At 36.1% G+C, this 20,442-nt stretch overlaps 2 protein-coding genes across 3 annotated transcripts; one reads left to right on the top strand and one right to left on the bottom strand.

The window, feature by feature from the left end:
- Positions 1-1,506: 1,506 nt before the first annotated feature.
- On the top strand, positions 1,507-8,553 carry LOC147293216 (uncharacterized). 2 transcript variants are annotated; one of them, XM_086231603.1, is made up of 13 exons: positions 1,507-1,599; positions 1,756-2,731; positions 3,533-3,936; positions 4,290-4,651; positions 4,800-5,011; positions 5,156-6,014; positions 6,170-6,638; positions 6,729-6,979; positions 7,059-7,140; positions 7,293-7,388; positions 7,483-7,611; positions 7,812-8,074; positions 8,169-8,553. In XM_086231603.1, exons 2-13 carry the CDS (start codon positions 1,837-1,839, stop codon positions 8,308-8,310), a joined length of 4,164 nt encoding a protein of 1,387 aa, XP_086087729.1. In that variant the 5' UTR covers positions 1,507-1,599; positions 1,756-1,836; the 3' UTR covers positions 8,311-8,553. The 2 variants fall into 2 exon arrangements, with proteins under 2 accessions (XP_086087729.1, XP_086087730.1); XM_086231604.1 differs by lacking the exon at positions 1,507-1,599 and having other exon boundaries at positions 1,621-2,731.
- Positions 8,554-15,516: 6,963 nt separating this feature from the next.
- LOC147293215 (uncharacterized) lies at positions 15,517-16,811 on the bottom strand. The gene is made up of 2 exons (XM_086234494.1): positions 15,773-16,811; positions 15,517-15,668 (listed from the first exon to the last, which is right to left on the bottom strand). Exons 1-2 carry the CDS (start codon positions 16,590-16,592, stop codon positions 15,634-15,636), a joined length of 855 nt encoding a protein of 284 aa, XP_086090620.1. The 5' UTR covers positions 16,593-16,811; the 3' UTR covers positions 15,517-15,633.
- Positions 16,812-20,442: the final 3,631 nt, after the last annotated feature.

The raw sequence follows: 20,442 nt of genomic DNA, 5'->3' as shown, positions 1-20,442 counted from the left end.
GGTTTAGTGTATAGATTATAAAGTATAAATAATATACTAATTTCATTTATTCATTATACTAATTTTATTTAACAGTATTTGTCTCCAGCGCACATTATATTCATCTTATATCAAATAAAACCTACTATATAATTTGGGTTTTTCAATATTTTTTATCAATTTAGTCGATAATATGTTAAATAAACATATGATAAAGCTTCATTCAAAATTTTCGTATTTTGATAGCAATTTTCGTCATTTCCATCTAATTTTTATCAAAATTTAAAAATCTTCAAAATTTCTATCAAAATTTCTATTGAAATTTTCTCGAAACCCCAAATTTTATTTCGTGATAACAACATAAGACATTTGCTCCATAAGACATTTATATGCCGTTTTTGGTTTCTTGGTGTCTTTGTTTGTATCGCCCCTATTTGGACTTGTGTTTCCTGTGGGCTTTGTGCCTTTTTAATGAACTTTTTTTGGACCCAAAAAAAAAAAAATGATCACTGGAACAATAGATTAATTGATGCAATTATGTTTTGTCATACGACAATTAGATTCAACAATTGGCTTAATGATCAAACCTTTGCCATTTTCCAGGTAGTAATCTTCATTGTCACACAAATGTAAATAAATAATAAATAAAAAAAACTGAGACGTGATATGAGAGGACTAGGTGTTATAAGTTTTAGGGTCCTGGTTAACTAATAAAAACATTGTAATGGCATGGAATTAATATATTCTAGCTGCAGTTTGAAGTGTGAACTGAATCCTTGGCCAAAAAAAAAGAAGTGTGAACTGAATGAAGAAGATATTAGATAGGAACAGAGTAGAGGGAGAACTGTGGACGTAAATAAATAAAAAAGAAGGTCTTGGTCAATGACTCAATTGCAGTACAAAAGATAAAGGAAAATATTTGGGTCGCCCTTGGGGGTACCCCAAGGTCCACCCTCCCTCCGAAAATAACAATTTCGGTAATGCCGGCGCATGATCGGAACCGTTCACTTTTTATATCACCTATTATAGATCATCTCTGCAAAAAATCAAATCAATCGGAAATCGTTTGGTTATATAACTGTTGTCAATTAAGTAGAAAAAATTGATGGTTTTCAATTAAAGAGTGATTTTTTAGCCAAACCGTTAACTTTTTCTATTTAATCAACAACAGTTATATAATTAAACGATTTCCGATTGAGTTGATTTTTTGCAGAGATGATCTATAATATGTGATGTAAAAAGTGAACGGTTTCGATCATGCACCGGCATTACCGAAATTACTATTTTGGGGGAGGGGTGACCTTGGGGTACCCCCAAGGGGTGACCCAAGTAGTGTCCAAAGATAAAAGGAGAACTGTGGAGTGTGGACACAAATAAAACAATAAAAAGGAAGGTCTTGGTCAATGGTCAGTCACTCTCCGAGTTGTAAGGTTCACGTTGCCCCTGTTTACATAGATTCCATCAACTTGCCTAATTATTTGTAGTATAAAGTCTATAAAAGAGATCAAATCATTTGAAGATTGTTGTGTTGTATTCTGTGTCTCTATCAGATTGCAAATTAAGTTAGTCATAACTCATAAATTATGATTAACTCGCGTAAGAAGACCGCATTGAACTAAGGTCAGTTCTCTCTGCCTTTAGATTTATGGTTAATGGTTCCTTAGCTTCCAACTGACATTAATCTTCAGAGAGTCTCTCTATGTCGTCTTAAACTTTAGATTGAAACGACCAAGTAGACATTTTCTGAATATTTTCTTCTTCTTGTAATTATGGCAGTGGCTTCGTTGTTAGGTGGGACTGTTTCAGGAGCCAAGTTTATTTCGGTGTTGGGTTTTGTTTTGTTGTAAAGAAGCAAGAATGCCTCTAGGTCAAGCACTGGAGCTTGTTGTAGGGGCTGCTCTGGGATCACTATTCGGGGAACTGTATAAGGGCGTTGAGGACCTGATCAGAAAGTCTGTGCAGTTTAAACCCCACCTGGATAACATCAAACACATGCTAGACTCTTTAGAACCACTGATCAGACAGATAGAAGATCATAACACAGAATTGGATCTCTCAAACAAGGAAATAGAGAATTTAACAAAGACAATGTCTAAAGGCATACATCGGGTTGGCGAGTTCTTGAAGGTTCGTAAGTGGGATTTGATATCGAAGGCTCACTGCACCAAAAAACTCCGTGCATTGGAGGAGTCTCTCAAAAGACAGTTGGAGATACTGAACGTACAGGGAATAAGGGATGGGAAGGAGGCTGTAATTTTGGCCCGGCAACACGCCAACCAACTTGATGAGTCAGTAAGGGATGGGAAGGAGACCTTGGTTTTGGCAAAGAAAAATATCACCCAACTTGTTGAATCAGCAAGGTATGGGAAGGAGATGTTGTTTTGGATAAGGGTTATGGCGACAGAGTGGAAGAAATTGAACGCTTGTCTTAAGGATGTGTCTGAGATTAATCGAAATGTTCTGGTGCGTAACCAAGTTAGAATTAAAGATTCATCGCTTCCTGTTGGAGTGGATGTGCCCTTGAAGGTGAATCGTTCCAAGGATGCGCCTAATATTGATCAAAATGATTTGGTATGTGATCAAACTAAAATCAGAACGTCATCTTTTACAGTCGGATTGGATATGCCTTTGAAGGAATTGAAGATGAAGCTTCTTAAGGATGATGGGGCTTCAATACTTGTACTGACTGGTCCTGGAGGGTGCGGGAAAACCACTTTGGCAGAAAAGTTCTGTCAAGATGAGCAAGTCAAAGGTATTTTATAACGATGATATCAATTTATCAATTTCTTTCGGTTTTTTTTTGTCTCCCTCCAGTCGGTAGTTTTTTTTTTTTTGTTTTTCCTTTATCCGACTAATTTGTCAAATTTTACTTCCTAATTATATATATATATATATTTTTTTTTTTCAAATCTTGTTAATTCACTCTAGGGTAAAATGAACATTATTTAGAAAAAAAATATGTTAGGGGTAGTTTAGAATTTGTCTTGTATTTAGTGCCATTTTATGTCTACATTTAATCACAAGAAAAATTTGGAAATCTAACTCATTTTGGTTTCCATTAAAGACTTTTAATTTTTTTAAAATTTTGACGCTCGAGTAGTACTCGAGCTCCCCTCGAAAAATGCTTGAATCCCCCTCGAATAGTGCTCGAACCCTATCGAAGTAGTGCTCGAGGGGACAAATGCCTAAACATTAGCCTAACTATGTGATCAGCATACAATTAGACATATGAGTCAAATATACTACAATCACTAAATTTATGGCCTAATAGTTCACTTTTTCTTCTTTGGCTAAGGAACAGTGCTTACAAAGAGAATCGTGTCTCACTTATGCAATACTTCTATGATTACTTTGGAAGAATAATTAACCAAGCATTTATTAGAACTAAATGATTGGGATATGGTATCTTATAGCTTGGGCCGCAATTGAGATCCAGATATTCATTATATGGCCTCATTATTACCACTGTGTATTATTTACTTATTTTTTGCTTGAACAATAGTAGACTGATTTAAATGGCCTCTCAGTGACAGCTTTCTTATGTTGTATTTAGATAATTTCAAGAACAATATCTTCTTTGTCACTGTTTCACAAAAGCCCAACTTGGACCTTATTGTACAAGAACTACATCAATGCATGGGTTCCCAGGTGCCTACTTTCCAAAACGAAGTAATTGCAGTCAAGTGGCTGGAACAATTTCTTAAGGGAGCAGGAAAAAATCCTTTACTGTTGGTCTTGGATGATGTTTGGCCTGGATCAGAATTCCTTCTTGAGAAGCTTGATGAATTGAAAATGCCAAATTACAAGATTTTGGTGACATCAAGATCTGAATTTTCAGGATTTGGTTCTGCATACTATTTAGATACATTGAATGATGAAGATGCAATGGCTCTTTTTCATCATTCTGCATCTTTTGGAGATAGGAGCTCCTATGTTCCAGAATATTACTCAAGAAAGGTGGTTTCGTACTCCGGAATGCACAATATATTCATATTTATGCCTGATTGCCTGACAAAGGGGAAAAGAAATTATGTTCGCTTTTTAAGCAAAGCATCCAAACACTTGTGTGAACACATCCCATTTTACCATAACTTACAAATAACGATACATTTTTTTTTTTGGGTCTGAGAATAACGATACATTTATGCTTGCATAAGAATTAAAAAGAAATTAGAATAAAGAAAGGTACATAGTTATTTTAACCATTTTCTCATCTTCATGAAATCAGTGAGATTATATTTAGAAGCTTTAATCTTGGTCCTGCAACTCAAATAGAGTGATTGACTTTATTTGGGAGAATTGAACTGCAGATAGTAGAGCGCTGTAAGGGACTTCCACTTGCTATTACAGTTGTTGGAAGATCACTCTGTGGACAACCTATAGAGATCTGGGAAAAAAGAGTATTGGAATGGTCTACAGGCTCTTCTATTCTGGATTCTGAGACTGATTTGCTTGTTTGCCTCCGTAGCAGTTTAGAGTTTTTGGAGAAAGAAAATGCTATCGTCAAGGAATGTTTCTTAGACCTTGGTTCATTTGCTGAAGACCAAAGAATCCCTGTTGTTGCCCTCATAGATATGTGGGCAGAGTTATATGAGCTAGACGAAGACATTCTGTCCATTGCGAACCTCAACGAGCTCACCACACGGAGTCTAGCTAATTTTGTACTGACAAGGTAGGAAGGGTTCTATGTTTCTTTTGTATGATATTCTTAATTTCTTACTCTACTTTTTCCTTTCATTACTAGCTGCTACTCATAATTTTATTCCAATATGTATGCTCAATAAACCTCTTCTAAGCAACTTAGTTGTGATCATAACCAGGAGTGAGAAGTGGGACATAATGGATGGCTACTACAGTGAACACTTCGTTACCCAACATGATATGCTTAGAGAGCTAGCTATCTTTCAGACTTGTCAGGATCCAATACAACAGAGAAAAAGACTAATTATAGATATATGTGGAGATGATCTTCCCAAGTGGTGGACAGAACAGACGTACCCCATCATGGCTAGCATAGTATCTATCTCAACTGGTTGTCACATCTCTCTTTTTAGCAGATACATAGACTTGTTTGCACGCACGTACGCACACATGCACACTACCACTTGTCCACTTCCATAGTATGTTGACTTTAATTTTCTCCCTTGGACTCTTATGTGGTATATATTGCTTGCAGATGAAGTGTTCTCTACAAAATGGCCCAACATGGAACTACCAGTAGCTGAAGTTCTACTTCTGAATTTCCAGACCAACAACTATGCCTTACCGGAGTTTGTGGAGAAAATGGATAAACTAAAGGTTTTAATAGTCACAAATTATGGTTTCTCACTTGCTGAATTAAGTAATTTTCAACTGTTGGGCTCTTTATTGAATCTAAAGAGAATCAGATTGGAGCGCATTTCAATTCCTTCCATAACAAAGAACTCCATACAATTGAAGAGTCTACATAAGATATCTTTATTCATGTGTAACATTGGCCAGGCTTTTAGCAACTATTCCATGCCAATTACGAATGCATTTCCAAATCTTCTGGAAATGAACATTGATTATTGCGATGATTTGGTGGAATTGCCTACTGAGCTCGATGATCTTATCCACCTAAAGAAGCTCAGTATCACGAACTGTCATAAGCTATCTGCCTTGCCTGAAAGGATTGGGAATCTGGTCAATTTACAAGTGTTGAGGCTAAGGTCGTGTACAGGCTTGCTAGAATTGCCAGCATCGATTAGGAACCTGAAAATTTTAAACTTTCTTGACATTTCTAACTGTTCCCGCATTAAGCGGTTGCCTGAAGACATAAGTGAAGTGTGCAGTTTAGAAAAGCTCAACATGAGACAATGCTCAAGATTGCAGGAGCTGCCTCTATCAGTGTTGGATCTTGAACTGTTAAAGGATGTGATATGTGATGAAGAGACAGGAAAGTTGTGGGAATTCTTCTTACCTTTGCTTAAAAATGTACGCCTAAAGGTGGTCAAAGAAGATATTAACTTAAATTGGCTCGCCACCCCTTTTTCGGCTAATCCTGTAATCACAAGGTATGCAGGCTTTTATGTTTATCTAGTCTGATACTCTACTTTTTTTCCTATATATATATATATATGACTAGTTGGTACTCTAATTTGCTAAGATAATATGTATGCCCAAGAAATCTCTTCTGAAAAACTTTGTATTGAACTTTTGTCATAACCAGGACAGAGAGGAGAGAGGTAATAGATAACAGAGTTGAGGCTGATGAGTTACCGGGAGAGTTTAAGGATGATAAGTTGTATGCAGAGTTTAAAGCTGATGAGTTACATGCAGAGTTTGAGGTTGATGACTTACATGCAAAGTTTAAGGCTGATGAGAATGCAGAGTTTAAGGTTGATGAGTTAAGTGCAGGGTTTGAGTTAAAGGCTGATGAGTTAACTGCAGGGTTTGAGTTTAAGGCTGATGAGTTAAATGTAGGGTTTGAGCTTAAGGCGAATGAGTTAAATGCAGAGTTTAAGGCTGATGAATTACATGCAAAGTTTACGGCTGATGAGTTACATGCAGAGCTTAAGGTCGAGTATACAGAGATTAAGGCTGAGATAAAGGCACTCAGGGACGAGTTGACAAATAAACTTGATCTCAGTGTCAATAAACTTCATGTCATCACCGATTTACTTGTCCGCCTCATACAAGTAAAATTTCCACATAGGTTATTTCTAATATTTGCATTGATTTTCACATATTTATTCTTTTAATAATTGCATATACGTGTATTAATATAGACTAAGAATGAGGAGAGGAGGGGACGACGGAAATGGAATGGGAAGGCATGGACTTTCAAAAACCAACAGGCTTTTCGGAAGGGAAGGACAGTGAGGGTGCCACACATAGTTCCTATGTCGACCCCATCACAAGAAACTCAAATGGAGGTAGCACACAAACTTCCAACGGTTGGTAATTTTAGCCTGATCTTGGGTACAGAACAACAAACAATGAGGCAGTTTCTTGCATGGGCCAAAAATCCAAACGTCAGGTATGTTTTTTTATTTCTGCATCATTTCATGATATTGCCATAAAATTTCCATGTAGTAATCATTTTATTTTCATGGAAGATGGCGCAACTTAGAAATTCTTGATGCACCTAAAGAGTGGTTTGTAGAACTGTTGACATCAGGCAGCTGGTTGACAGACTCAGTAAGTATTTTGTCACAATACAAAGCTAGAAAACAATAAATTGAATTAGGATAAAATTATTTGTACCACAGATGCGGTACTAATGTGATATAAAAATGTGGTATATCTAGCATTATTAATTGAGTTATACATTCTAACTATTGCTTGTGTAGCATGTAGATGTATTTCTGCATTATGTTCGTAAGAAAGCACATATTCACTCCCAATCATTCTCTCGCTGTTGCACCATCCTGGATACTTTGTTTTGGGTAAGAAATGATGATACTTCATGTATGTGCCATTTCTTTTTTTGTATTTGAAACTTATTGCTCTCTGTTTACGATATGTTGCTTAATTTTGTAGAGTTACATGAATGGACGATGGGAGGCTTTCCGGATTAACCCTAACTCCTATAAGTGGGATTCAATCATCATGAACTATCCACTTGGCAAGTTGCCTAAATATACTCGACCTTGGAGTGAAGTTGATTGCGTAAGTAGGAAAATTCTACCATATGGACACATATAGTATCAAACACAATTTCAATTCTTGAATCTTGACGGGTTCACCAATTACTTGGTGTAAATTTTCCCACCGTCAAAATTGTTTGTATGCTTGATTAGTTGATTAATTGCAGATCATGTCATGATACATGAAAAACTAGCTGTTAACTCAGTTTGTGATATTGGCAGTTGTACCTTCCTGTCAGTGTCAACAACCAACATTGGGTAGCTGTAAGTGTGGACTTAATGCGGAGAAAGTTAACCATATATGACTCCATGCGGTCTGCGACCCGAGATGAGTTCATTTGTGACATACTGAAGCCCATGGCAACGATGTTGCCATCGTTGCTAGTCCAATCGGGCTTCTATGCACTGAGGCCTGAGTTGTCCCCTCTCGGTATACCATTTACTGTGGTTCGTCTAGCAGAAGACATCCCACAGCAATCTCTTGAGTGAGTTTTTCATACTAAGTTGGATGCATAATTAATTTTCAATGTGTTTCCTCTCCAAATAGCTAACAAGCTTGTTTTAATAATGTATTAACAGCGGTGATTGTGGGGTGTTCATGCTTATGTATATGGAGTACTTGAGTTTGGGACAACCATTGAGTTTTACACAAGCAGACATGCAACTATTTAGGAGGAGAATGGCGTTGGAGATGTTTGCCATGACTCATGACATACAGTGACCGGCCGGCATATGCATACACTAATTAGTACTCATATCATATATATAGTATATATATTGTTTGCACATGGAATGTCTACCAATTAATCTGGCTCTATGATCTTATGTAACTAATTATAGAGAAGTCCATTATAAGTTTCAATCTAGGAAGGGATCCCTTTTATCTATTCATTGCTGGAAGGGTCAAACTTGTTAATTCAGTGATTTCAAGCATATATGCGCCTCCATAATTTTATGATTTATGCTTGGCCTACCTTTCTTACCAAAATGCTCACAACGACTTAGATAAGGAAGTTTATCTGAAGATGGGCATTTGTCTTCTACTATATATGGAAAAAGATTTGTGCCCGGCCTCTATGTGAAGGTGGTTTGGCAGTTAGAGATCCGAATGCAGCAATCATGCCTTTGTTTGGGGCCAGATTTCGATCTCTTTGGAGCCCTTGGTCCCTATCACCTCCTATATGGCTATATCAAATCTTCTATTTGGCCTGGGCTGAAATCCAAGTTTGGTTATCTTATTAATGATGGGAAAATATTTTGTGCCTTAATAGGGCACAAGTATTTTGTGCCCTAATCCTATGTGAAAAAGTGAAATAATATGCATCATTCTTTTGTTTTTTTATGATTATACACATCACCATCTATTTTGAATATAAAATTAATATCATATTTATTGAAAGACTATCTTATCCAATCCAAATCTAATGATCTTCATTTATACTTTATACCAAGGAGTTAAATTTTGAAATTTTCGGTGAAATTTTGCCGAAAATTACGTTTTCTAGGGGTATGGAAATTTTAACACTAGTTCATCAATTTTTTGATCATATTTCGCCAAAATTCAATAATTTCGCTCAACCCGGCCATCTCTCGATTTGTCTTCTCCTTGCTGGCAGTTACAGACCTAGCTGGGGAGGGAGGATAGAGAAGGGAGAGAAGAGAGAGAAGAGGGAAAAGATCAGATTGGGGAAGGAGAGAGGGATTGGTGCGACTACAGGAGAGGGAGGAGAAATAAGAGAAAGATATATCACATTTTTCATATGCGAGTATGCGACACAGTGGGAGTGGCTGGGACTCTGGGAGAGAGAGTCACGGGAAGAAGAAGGAAAGAAAAGAAAAGAAAAGAAAAAGGAAAGAAAAAAAAAAGAAAAAGAAAAGAAAAAAAAAAGAGAAAAAAAAAAAATGGTTTAGGGTTGATTGGAGTTTGGGGTCTTTGGATAATTGGAAAGAAAAAAAAGAGTTTGGAGTTTTGTTTAGTTATTTTTAAAATCTAAACCATAATACATTTTTATATATAAAATAATTAAAAATATTCTAAAGAACCTAAATCATAATATCTTATACCATATTTCAAAAAATTTAGAGTATATAGGGTTTAGTATATAAATTATAGAGTATAAAGAGTATCAGGGTATATAGAGTATATAAGGTTTAATATTAGGTTTTAGTGTATACATTATAAAGTATAAAGAATATACAAATTTCATTTATTTATTATGCTAATTTTATTTAACAGTATTTGTCTCCAGCGTGTATTATATTCATTTTATATCACATGAAACCTATTATATAATTTAATTTTTTTAATATTTTTTATCAATGTAGTAGATAATATATTAAATGAACATATGGTAAAGTTTTATTCAAAATTTTCGTATTTTGATAGTAATTTCCGTCATTTCTGTTTAATTTTTATCAAAAATTAAAAATCATCGAAATTTTCTCAAAATCCGAAATTTTATTACTTGCTTTATACTAAACCCTATACCCTTTATACTTAATTTGTTATCTTCTTCGTATTGAAAATCTGCAACTGACGTTCAGATCACACAAGAAAATTTGAACATTAATTCTTCTCCCACCATGCTATTATCTTCTCCACATTTGAATCTTCTCTCAAACAATCCAACAGATTTTTCACTTGGGTTATCTTCTCTCATAGATTGCCAAAAATACAAAACACTAATGGAACTTACTACCATACCTTTACTCTGTTCGCTGAAAAGTAAATAAGAAGAATTGCTTTGTTTACCAGAGAATACCAGATTGGTCCGCATAGCCTAATCGGAAATAAGGAAGAAAGATTAAAAAATTGGTTTACAAACCTCTGGGAGAGACTACGTTCAGCCCCACCTTCAGCGTTTTCAACACTACCATTGCCTATTGACATTGCAAACGCATCAAATCCTTTCAACTTTTTCATTAACCCTTGATCCGAATTGCCAGATGACTTTGTAGGTGCTTCCATGTTCAAATCCTTTCATTGTTAATTAATCTTTAAAATATTCATAATACAAGTCTGATTACCAAATTCTAGTTTATAAAACTATTCTGAAATCCAAAAAAGCTAGTCTGGCAAAAGCTACTGAAACAGCAGTAGTCTAAGTTGGGGTAGATGGTAATGGAAAGGAGGTTGGGCTGGTGTGATGGTGAAACCCTTTGACCATGTGATCCAAGAGGAATTGACGTTATCCTTTAAAAAAAAAAAAAAAAAAAAAAAAAAGAATTGCTTTGTTTTCAACTTTTCAATCATCTATGCGTGAATAATTATCCAAGAGAAAAAAAAATATCGTCCACATATGACAAGATCAAAATAGTGAGGGAAGCATTTTAAGGTTCTAAAATTGGGGAGAATTTTCTTAAAGAGATGAATGTATGTTTAGAGATTTTTTAATTTTGTCATGAAACTTTTTTTAAATCCTTTTTTTTTTTGTAATTTAATTAATGATTTGTAGAATTTTAAACGAGGTTATATTAGTATTTTTAAAAGCTTATGTGGCATATATTACTAGATTTATTAAATGATTTAATTGACATGGAAATTCCATGTCATTAGGGTAATCTAGCATTGCCCATTAATGATATGCAATTCATTATTGGTGATGAAAATTTTGGAAGGACAGTTTGCTTGGACCAAAAGTAAGATCTTATAAGTCACACCTACTAATATAATGTATCTATATCATGTTAGTATTTCCAACATCTGTAGGCATACACCAGTAATCAACAAACTCAAGCATTGTATCATTGTTATATCAATAAGCAAACACATCATATATGAAATAGCTAACCAGATGTCGACATGATGCAGGGGGTCTGAAAACGATGTTGTGCAGCAATAATCTTCCAGTCAGCACAGCCAGGAAACTGAAAGCCTCTCTCACAATGGAACTCAGAAATATGACTTGATTGCTGTGTGACCGGGGACTATTACTTATATAGAGCATCAGAGAAATCCTAGTCCCTTCCATTAAGGGGTTCTAGAATTTCTATCTCAATGTAACTCATATACAAATCCTATTCTGAATATACCTTTGCTTATGTAAAAAGGCCTGCAGTCAACCGAGTCTTCCTTATCCAATTAGGATTAGTATCCTTACTGGATTGTGCTTACAGTTTTGGTATTGATTAATAATTCTGTTACTTGTCAATTAAGCAATGGTAAGGTATTGATATCTTTATTAGAACAATGCGCAAGTCCATTAATTTCTTACATTCTCCCACTTGGACAAGCATTGTTCTTAACCAATATGCTTACTCATTACTGCAAGCAATCTGCAATAGCGCTCAGAATATTTATAAAACTAGACTCAATTCAACTATGTCTAAGCACATCGTCAAACATCAGACTACAAGGTGTAACAGAGCTATGAAAAATGCTCAAACTCCTTATAATCACTGATATTCGCAACTGTACTTGACAAAGTCATCAGCAAAGTGTAAAATTTAGTTTACAAGATACCAGTGCCTTAGTCGTATCTCAACTTGTAAACTTGGTCCTCCTATATGATATTGTTATCCTTAATACAATATCTCTGAAACTCAAAAGCAAGATAACTATATGCATATGTGAAAGACATTATGCTCTTATCATACATGGTATAACCTGAATAACAATGTTATTGTCTGTAGTCTATAGAAAGTTACACCAACAACCATAAATACTGTTAGAATTTTTAACAGAAAATGAAAATTATATGTAAGCATTAAAATTGAACTAGCAAAAACTGAAATCATGATTATACCAGTTCAACCTTAACACAACATAATTGACTTAAATGTTCAAAATTGAAACAATGGCATTTATTGTTCTGCATTTACTACTGATACTGCAGGAAATCAACTATCACGCTGATTTAAACTTGGAAATTCTACAACTTTTGGATGCTCCCACTATAACTAAAACTCCCACTGAATTGCTGCCTTTAAATCCTCCAATACTCCCATATTGGTCACATGTTGTTTGAAAATTCCTACTGCTAAGGCTTTAGTAAATGGATCTGCCAGCTGCTCTTTGGTGTTCACATGCTCGATTTGTAACACTCCTGCTCTGACATTCTCTCTTACCATCAAAAACTTTGTTCCAATGTGCTTAGACTTGGATGTTCTTTTACTGTTCTTAGAGAAAATGACTGCCCCACTGTTATCACAGAAAATCCTTATAGGATTAGATGCTGACTTGATAATTTTTGTTTCCTGCATAAAACTTTTCAACCAAATGGCATGTGTTGCTGCTTCATACACTGCTACATACTCAGCCTGCATAGTGGATGTTGTGGTTAATGTTTGTTTTACACTTTTCCACGAGACAGCTGCTCCTCCAAGCATGAAAACATATCCAGTTGTGGACTTTAAGCTGTCCACACATCCTGCAAAATCTGAATCAGAATATCCAATTAACTCTAAGTCTTTTACCCTTCTGAACACCAGCATGTGATCCATTGTCCTTTTCAAATATCTCAACACCTTTTTCCCTGCAACCCAGTGAGCTTGTCCTGGGTTTATCTGATATCTTCCCAACATACCAACTGCAAAAGCCAAGTCAGGTCTGGTACAAAGCTGAGCATACATTATGGACCCAACCAATGATGCATAAGGTTTATCTTTCATGAACAAAATTTCTTGTTCATTTGTGGGGCATTGTTTCTTGCTAAATTTGTCCCCTTTCGACATTGGTGAATCTCCTGACTTACAATTTACCATGTCAAATCTTTTAAGAACTCGTTTAATGTAAGCTTGTTGTGACAATCCCAACAGAAAATTCTTTCTATCTCTCTTGATCTCTATCCCAAGAACATAAGATGCCTCACCAAGGTCCTTCATTTCAAAATTATTTGATAAGAAGTCCTTAGTTTCATGTAAGAGTTTCTTATTGCTGCTGGCTAGTAGAATGTCGTCTACATAGAGAATTAGGAAGATGAAATCACTCCCACTCAGTTTGAGATATATACATTCATCTGCAGAATTTTCCTGAAAACCAAAAGTTGTGATTACTGAGTCAAACTTGACATACCACTGTCTTGATGCTTGTTTGAGTCCATAGATTGACTTCCTTAATTTGCAAGCAAGGTGATTCTGTCCATCCTTTATAAAACCTTCAGGTTGAGTCATGTATATTTCTTCTTCCAACTCCCCATTCAGAAACGCAGTTTTAACATCCATCTGGTGCAGCTCCATGTCAAAGTGTGCCACTAAAGCCATAATGACTCTAAAAGCATCCTTACTTGAGACTGGAGAAAATGTCTCAGTGTAATCTATCCCTTCCTTTTGAGTGAACCCCTTTGCTACCAACCTTGCTTTATGCCTCTCTATGCTACCATCAGGATTTTTCTTTGTTTTAAAAATCCATTTGCAGCCAATTGGTTTAAATCCTTTTGGTACTTCAGTTAATTCCCACACTTGATTTACCTGCATCGAGTCTAACTCAGCTTTCATTGCTTCCTGCCACTTCAGTGAGTTTGTACTGGTTATTGCTTGTGTGAAGTTCCTAGGATCAGTTTCTTCTCCTACATCAAAATCGATTTCTTGTAAATAAAGCACATAATCCTCTGACAAGGCTGATTTCCTTTGCCTGGTAGATTGCCTTCTAGGAATGTCCTCAGTATGTTGCTCAATGTCATTGTCATTTTGTTGTGTATTCACTTGTGTTTGTGGTTCAGTCTGGGCTGCTTCAGTCGTCACTGCAGCTTGTGGTTCCAAGGTGGTCTGAATTGTAGGTACCAAAAAATTTTGATCTGAAAATGGTAAGCAAGCATTCAGTGGTTGTTGATCACTTTTAACCTCTTCTAGTTCAAAATCTCTCACTGCAGATTCACTTGTCGAGGTTGCTTCTTCTATAAACTTTGCAATGTTTGTCTCTACTATTCTGGTAGAATTGGATGGGCAAAAGAATCTATATCCCTTAGATTTTTCGGGGTAACCAATGAAGAAACCACTTGTTGTCCTGGCATCTAGCTTTTTCTGATCTGGATTGTACAATCTTGCTTCTGCTTTGCATCCCCATACGTGTAGATGTAGCAAGCCTGGTTTTCTTCCTGTCCAAAGCTCAAAAGGGGTTTTGTCTAGTACCTTACTTGGAGTTCTGTTGGTCACATAATTAGCAGTCTTTAAGGCCTTTCCCCATAGGAATTTTGGAAGTTTAGTAGTACACATCATACATCTTACCATCTCCATGAGGGTTCTATTCCTCCTTTCAGCAACTCCATTTTGCTGTGGAGTGCCTGGTGTTGTATATTGTGCCTGAATACCATTTTCCTGTAAATACTTAGCAAACGGTCCCATACTTTGCCCTGTTTCACTGTACTTGCCATAGAATTCTCCTCCTCGATCTGACCTTACAATTTTTATTTGCTTGCCAAGTTGTTTTTCTGCTTCTAATTTAAAAATCTTGAAGAAATCAAGTGCCTGTGACTTTTCGGAAATAAGGTACAAAGTGCAATACCTTGAGAAATCATCAATAAACAAGATAAAATAGGAGTTCTTGCATATTGTTTTACAAGAAAATGGTCCACAAATGTCAGTGTGAATTATTTCAAGTAATTCATGGCTTCTGTTAGCACCTATTTTTCTGGAGCTTGTTGTTTTCCCTTTGATACACTCAATACAATCTCCAAAATCAGAAAAATCAAGGTTTGGAATGTGATTTTCTTTAATCAAGATCTGCATCCTTTCTTTGGATATATGAGCAAGTCGTTTGTGCCATAACACTGATGAATTTTCATTGCTTCTAGTTCTCTTAACAGCAGATGAAATATTAATATCATTTACTTCATTGTGTTCAGCACAAACTAATTTCCAGTGATCATTAACAAGTGCAGCAGTACCAACAATTGAAGAATTAAGAGAAAATTGTAAACCAGCTTTATTAATGATAAATTCATAATTTTTCCTAACCAACTTAACAACCGAAACCAAATTCCTTCTTAATGAAGGTATAACAAAAACTTCATCTAATTCTAAGTCAAGACCAGATCCTAATCTAATGCTGGCAACTCCTATAGCCTTGACAGCTACTTGCATTCCATTGCCTACTCGGATGTTGACTTCATCCTTCCTTGGTGTCCTCCTTCTTGTGATACCCTGCAAAGAATTTGCAATATGAATGGGTGAGCCTGTATCTAACCACCAAGAATTAATAGGAGAATCAACAAGATTAATTTCCAAGTAAAAACAATGTGGATTACCTTTCTTAATCATCCATGCTTTCCACTTCTCACAATTTTTCTTAAAATGGCCAGCCTTATGACAGTGAAAACATTTAGACTTAGAGGTTTTCACTGTCTTGAGGCCATCAGGAGTGGATTTTGAGTTGCTTGCATTGTCTGGTGCACCTTTAGGTTTCGTGAAGTCCCTTTTGTTGGTTTTGAAAAATTTCTTACCATTGTTGGTCCTCTGCACAAAGTTCACATCTGCCACTGCCTTTCCTTTCTTGCTCCTTTCTTCCTCTTGAACACACATGCCAATGAGTTCATTCAAAGTCCACTTTTCCTTCTGTGCACTATAAATGGAGATCAAGTGCTCATACTGATCTGGTAATGTCATTAACACTTGATGCACAATAAATTCATCAGCAATAGGGATTTTCAAAGCTTTTAGCTTTGCTGCAATGTCAATCAGTGACATGATATATTCCCTTACACTGCCAGTGCCATCAAAAGTCTTTCCTGTTAATGCAGCCATCAGGTTACTTGTCTCAGCCTTTTCTGATTCCTTGTACTTCTCCCCAATGGAATCAAAATAAGCCTTTGCACTGTCATTCTCATCAATTCCTCCTTTGACAATATCAGCCATGTTCCTTTTGATAATTAGTAGTGCCATCCTGTTTGCTTTCTCCCATTTCTTAAACTCAAGTTTTTCTTCTGCAGTGCTAGTTGCTGTAAGTGCAGCTGGTTGTTTCTCCCTAAGTGCCATGTCCAAATCATTGAGCCCCAGGACAATCTCTATGTCTTGCTTCCACTTTTTGTAATTATGTCCATTCAGTGGCTCAATGTTGGAGAAACTCATGGATGCTGCATAAATCAAAAATCACTATAAATTGATCATAATATATTTCGTGTGAAAATATATACCCTGTACTGCAAGTGTTCTTTGGCTACATGATCAGATTTGTGTTGAGCATGCAGCCAAGAATTCGTATCATGAATCATGCTTCCACCCTTTTATAAGATCATTTATTTTGACTTTGTGTCTGCAATTTGTTTAACAGAAACAAAACCAAAAGAAATTTTGATCCCATAAGAAGACTGAAGCATGTTAGTTTTGCAATCTTAAGTATCCAAGAAAATTAGAACACCTAAAATTGCAGAACTACTGTTTAGTAATCTGGTGATGCTTTGGTATTAGTCATAGTGCTCATAATATAGGAGTATTTGTGTTTCCTGATATTATGAGAATAATGAGTAAGCACCAGATCACATGCTTAAATAGAATTGTTAGAACTTTGACAATTCTGCAGCGGATATAATTGCTATTGTAATATAATGCAGTGTACATACAATTGATTTTATACTCAGAACCAGAAAAAATCAGGTGTTAGTATATGCACACAAAATAACATATCAATTGAGTAAAATATAAAATTTGAGCAATGAAAAAATTTTTATCCAGAATCGAAAACCAACTACAGCACAAGAAATAAATGTAGCAGGCAAAACTTAAATACATAAAGAAAAATTAATAATACAGTTATGTTTGATTAAACTAAAACTGAAAACAATGATTATACTGTAAACTTGAATTGGTGTATGATGGCTCTGATACCACATGTTAGTATTTCCAACATCTGTAGGCATACACCAGTAATCAACAAACTCAAGCATTGTATCATTGTTATATCAATAAGCAAACACATCATATATGAAATAGCTAACCAGATGTCGACATGATGCAGGGGGTCTGAAAACGATGTTGTGCAGCAATAATCTTCCAGTCAGCACAGCCAGGAAACTGAAAGCCTCTCTCACAATGGAACTCAGAAATATGACTTGATTGCTGTGTGACCGGGGACTATTATATAGAGCATCAGAGAAATCCTAGTCCCTTCCATTAAGGGGTTCTAGAATTTCTATCTCAATGTAACTCATATACAAATCCTATTCTGAATATACCTTTGCTTATGTAAAAAGGCCTGCAGTCAACCGAGTCTTCCTTATCCAATTAGGATTAGTATCCTTACTGATTGTGCTTACAGTTTTGGTATTGATTAATAATTCTGTTACTTGTCAATTAAGCAATGGTAAGGTATTGATATCTTTATTAGAACAATGCGCAAGTCCATTAATTTCTTACATATCATGGATTGGTTTTGAACATAAATAGAGATATATGAGATATAACGTGCAATTAATCTTCTCCAATGGTATCTTTCGTAGTAAATCGATTACTACAAGGTATTCTAATTCTTATGTGGCAAAACAATATATAATTGGGATAAGGTTAGTAATGAAAAAGTCAAATGAATTATTATATATGGAGCTAGCTATTTCTAGCTGACCCAAAACTAAACGTGACAGTTTGTTTAATGATTATAGATTTTTTTCTGTTTTGTTATTGCTATCGTTCAACATCATTGGTTTACAATTGCTTGGTTAGTTTATTAGTCTCATAGTCAGTAGCAGATAATTAGCTAATGGGATTGGGGTCTAACTTGGAAATTTCGATCACTACAACAAAATCAAGCAAAGGCAACCAATTTTTTTTGGTAGGCATAAAGGCAACTGCCACTGTTGTTAGTTTGTATTGTCCCTTGCCACACTGCAGTCACCATATAGCATGTTGGAGGTTGGTGTTGGGGTGGCAAGGGAGCTAAGGCCACCCACATGTAAGAATGGTGGAAGCTTCTGCCAAAACCTGCCATGTCAGTCTGCAAGGTCCGGTCCTCACCAATGCTGCAGTTAGTGGGTTTCACTTGTTCACCATCTCTATTGAGGTTGCTATATTGGTGGAGAATTGATATTATTAAATAATGTTATGCCATGGTTTCTTCTACTATCTTGTTAAAAGTGGGTATGAATGCTCAGTAATTCCAACCATTGCTTGCTGCACTCCCACCTTATTAGTATTAGTTTCTGATTTGGTTTCAGTTATTAAATATCCTCCACCATGCAAGAACTTTGGTGACTATTTAACTGAGATTGAGAATGCATTTTCCCACCAAAACGATTGTTGCAGTGGGATTGAATGTACTGCAGTGTCTAATTAATCTTTCATTTGCAACAGTTCGAATATGCATTTTTCAGTTCCAGTGTGCTCTTATAATACTAAGGATGTTTGCAATGGCTGTTACACCATATTATTCATAAAATGTGGAAAGCCTACACTAATATTGAAGCAAGCATGCTTAACTTTCAGTCTAGCAATCCCATTAATAAGAGGGGTATGTAGCAGAACCTCAATGCCATATCAGAAAAATAAAAAACCAAATAATTGACAACTCAAGTTACACAGCTGAACCCACACAACCTTTCTTCATTGATGCAAATACGACTTGCTATATACATTGAAATTGCATGTTTAATTCAAGTAGCGGTTCAAGTGCATAGTTACAACCATTCTAATATCCTTTCCCCATACTTTTCACAATTTCTAAAACAAAATGAAACTTAGATACCAAAAACAACAAAAGCATAATCACTAGCTGCGCAACACTTAGTCATATGATCCCAATCATTCATCCACACTTCCAAACTTGGTGATATATATCATAGTCTAAACCATAATATAACCCACCAAGTTTATAGTTCTATCACAAAAGCTGTTCAAAATACCAGTAGTATATTACTCAAAACAACAAAAAGTATTCTTACTGGCAGCCATGATTTCTTTTGCTATGTCGATCAGTTGTGTTGTGACCTTCCAACTCCGCTTCTTGAAGCGCCTGCATCTCCCGCAACACCATCCTCTGCTCCCATGTCATTCCTAGCATGCTGTTGCGCCAACTGTTGGGGACCAGCCATTCCTGCTCTAGAAAATGGCGTAATCACACCTGGCATCTGTGGAAGGTGGAAGGAATTTGTGCCAGTCTGAACTGGGGGCAGTGGGGGTGCCAAGTATGGAGTGTTGTCGGTTTTGCACGAATGAAGACCGGACCGCCCCATTGAGGTCCGGTCCTCCAGAACCTTCCCTAATGAAAATAGAGCTCAAGTGTAATTTTCCCTGCTGGAGGTCCGGTCTTCCAAACAGAGGTCCGGACCTCCCTGCATGAAATCTCCATTTCAAGCTGCGTCGTCTCTGGAGGTTCGGTTCTCCCAAGCAACGTCCGGACCTCCCTTCGTGCAAATTCCATTTCACTGCTGTTACCTTCACTGGAGGTCCGGTCCTCCAGTGTAGGGTCCGGACCTTCTTCCCTCATAATTTTGGCTCTCTGTTTTTTTTCTTTTCCTTTCTTGAGCCAAATATGCCTAACTTGGTGATCTGAAGCTTTTTCTCCTTATATATATATATATATATTGCTTAGGGAGATTAATTAAACTTCTTATATCTTTGAGATAAAGTTCTCTAATGTGTTGCTTCTTAATATATTCTAGAGCGAAGACAAATTATTGAAGGCATACAATCAATTAATCTTCAGAATATGTCATAAGTGCAGGGAATATGTCATACCTTACAATGTAAAGCTTCACAACCTATTCACAAAAGCCAGGATGATTTCCAGCTCGATTCCCTCCTTCACTTCAGCTTCAGGTCGACAAAGGAAGATTTCATTACTTGATCATTCATATCATGCGCTACCTGCTTTTTTCTCTGGTTTAACCAAATACAGTTGGTTTCCCAGTCAAAATCTGAGCTCACTAGGTGCTTTCGAGCTTTGATCTCCCTTATGATCTATCCGTAAATCAAAGTGTGCTTTTTCCAT

Source organism: Dryas octopetala, chromosome 2 (assembly GCF_963921425.1).
Source record: "Dryas octopetala chromosome 2, drDryOcto1.1, whole genome shotgun sequence".
Classification (NCBI taxonomy): Eukaryota; Viridiplantae; Streptophyta; class Magnoliopsida; order Rosales; family Rosaceae; genus Dryas; species Dryas octopetala.
This window is presented reverse-complemented; position numbering and strand designations above follow the sequence as displayed.

Bases quoted from the DNA above. Each gene is read 5' to 3' on its own strand.
- LOC147293216 (XM_086231603.1), top strand. From the start codon at position 1,837: ATGCCTCTAGGTCAAGCACTGGAGCTTGTTGTAGGGGCTGCTCTGGGA. The intron at 2,732-3,532 runs GTATTTTATAAC...TGTTGTATTTAG, and splicing joins TCAAGATGAGCAAGTCAAAG to ATAATTTCAAGAACAATATC. The intron at 7,141-7,292 runs GTAAGTATTTTG...TTGCTTGTGTAG, and splicing joins GCAGCTGGTTGACAGACTCA to CATGTAGATGTATTTCTGCA.
- LOC147293215 (XM_086234494.1), bottom strand. From the start codon at position 16,592: ATGAGTTTCTCCAACATTGAGCCACTGAATGGACATAATTACAAAAAG. The intron at 15,669-15,772 runs GTAATCCACATT...AATTCTTTGCAG, and splicing joins AGCATGGATGATTAAGAAAG to GGTATCACAAGAAGGAGGAC.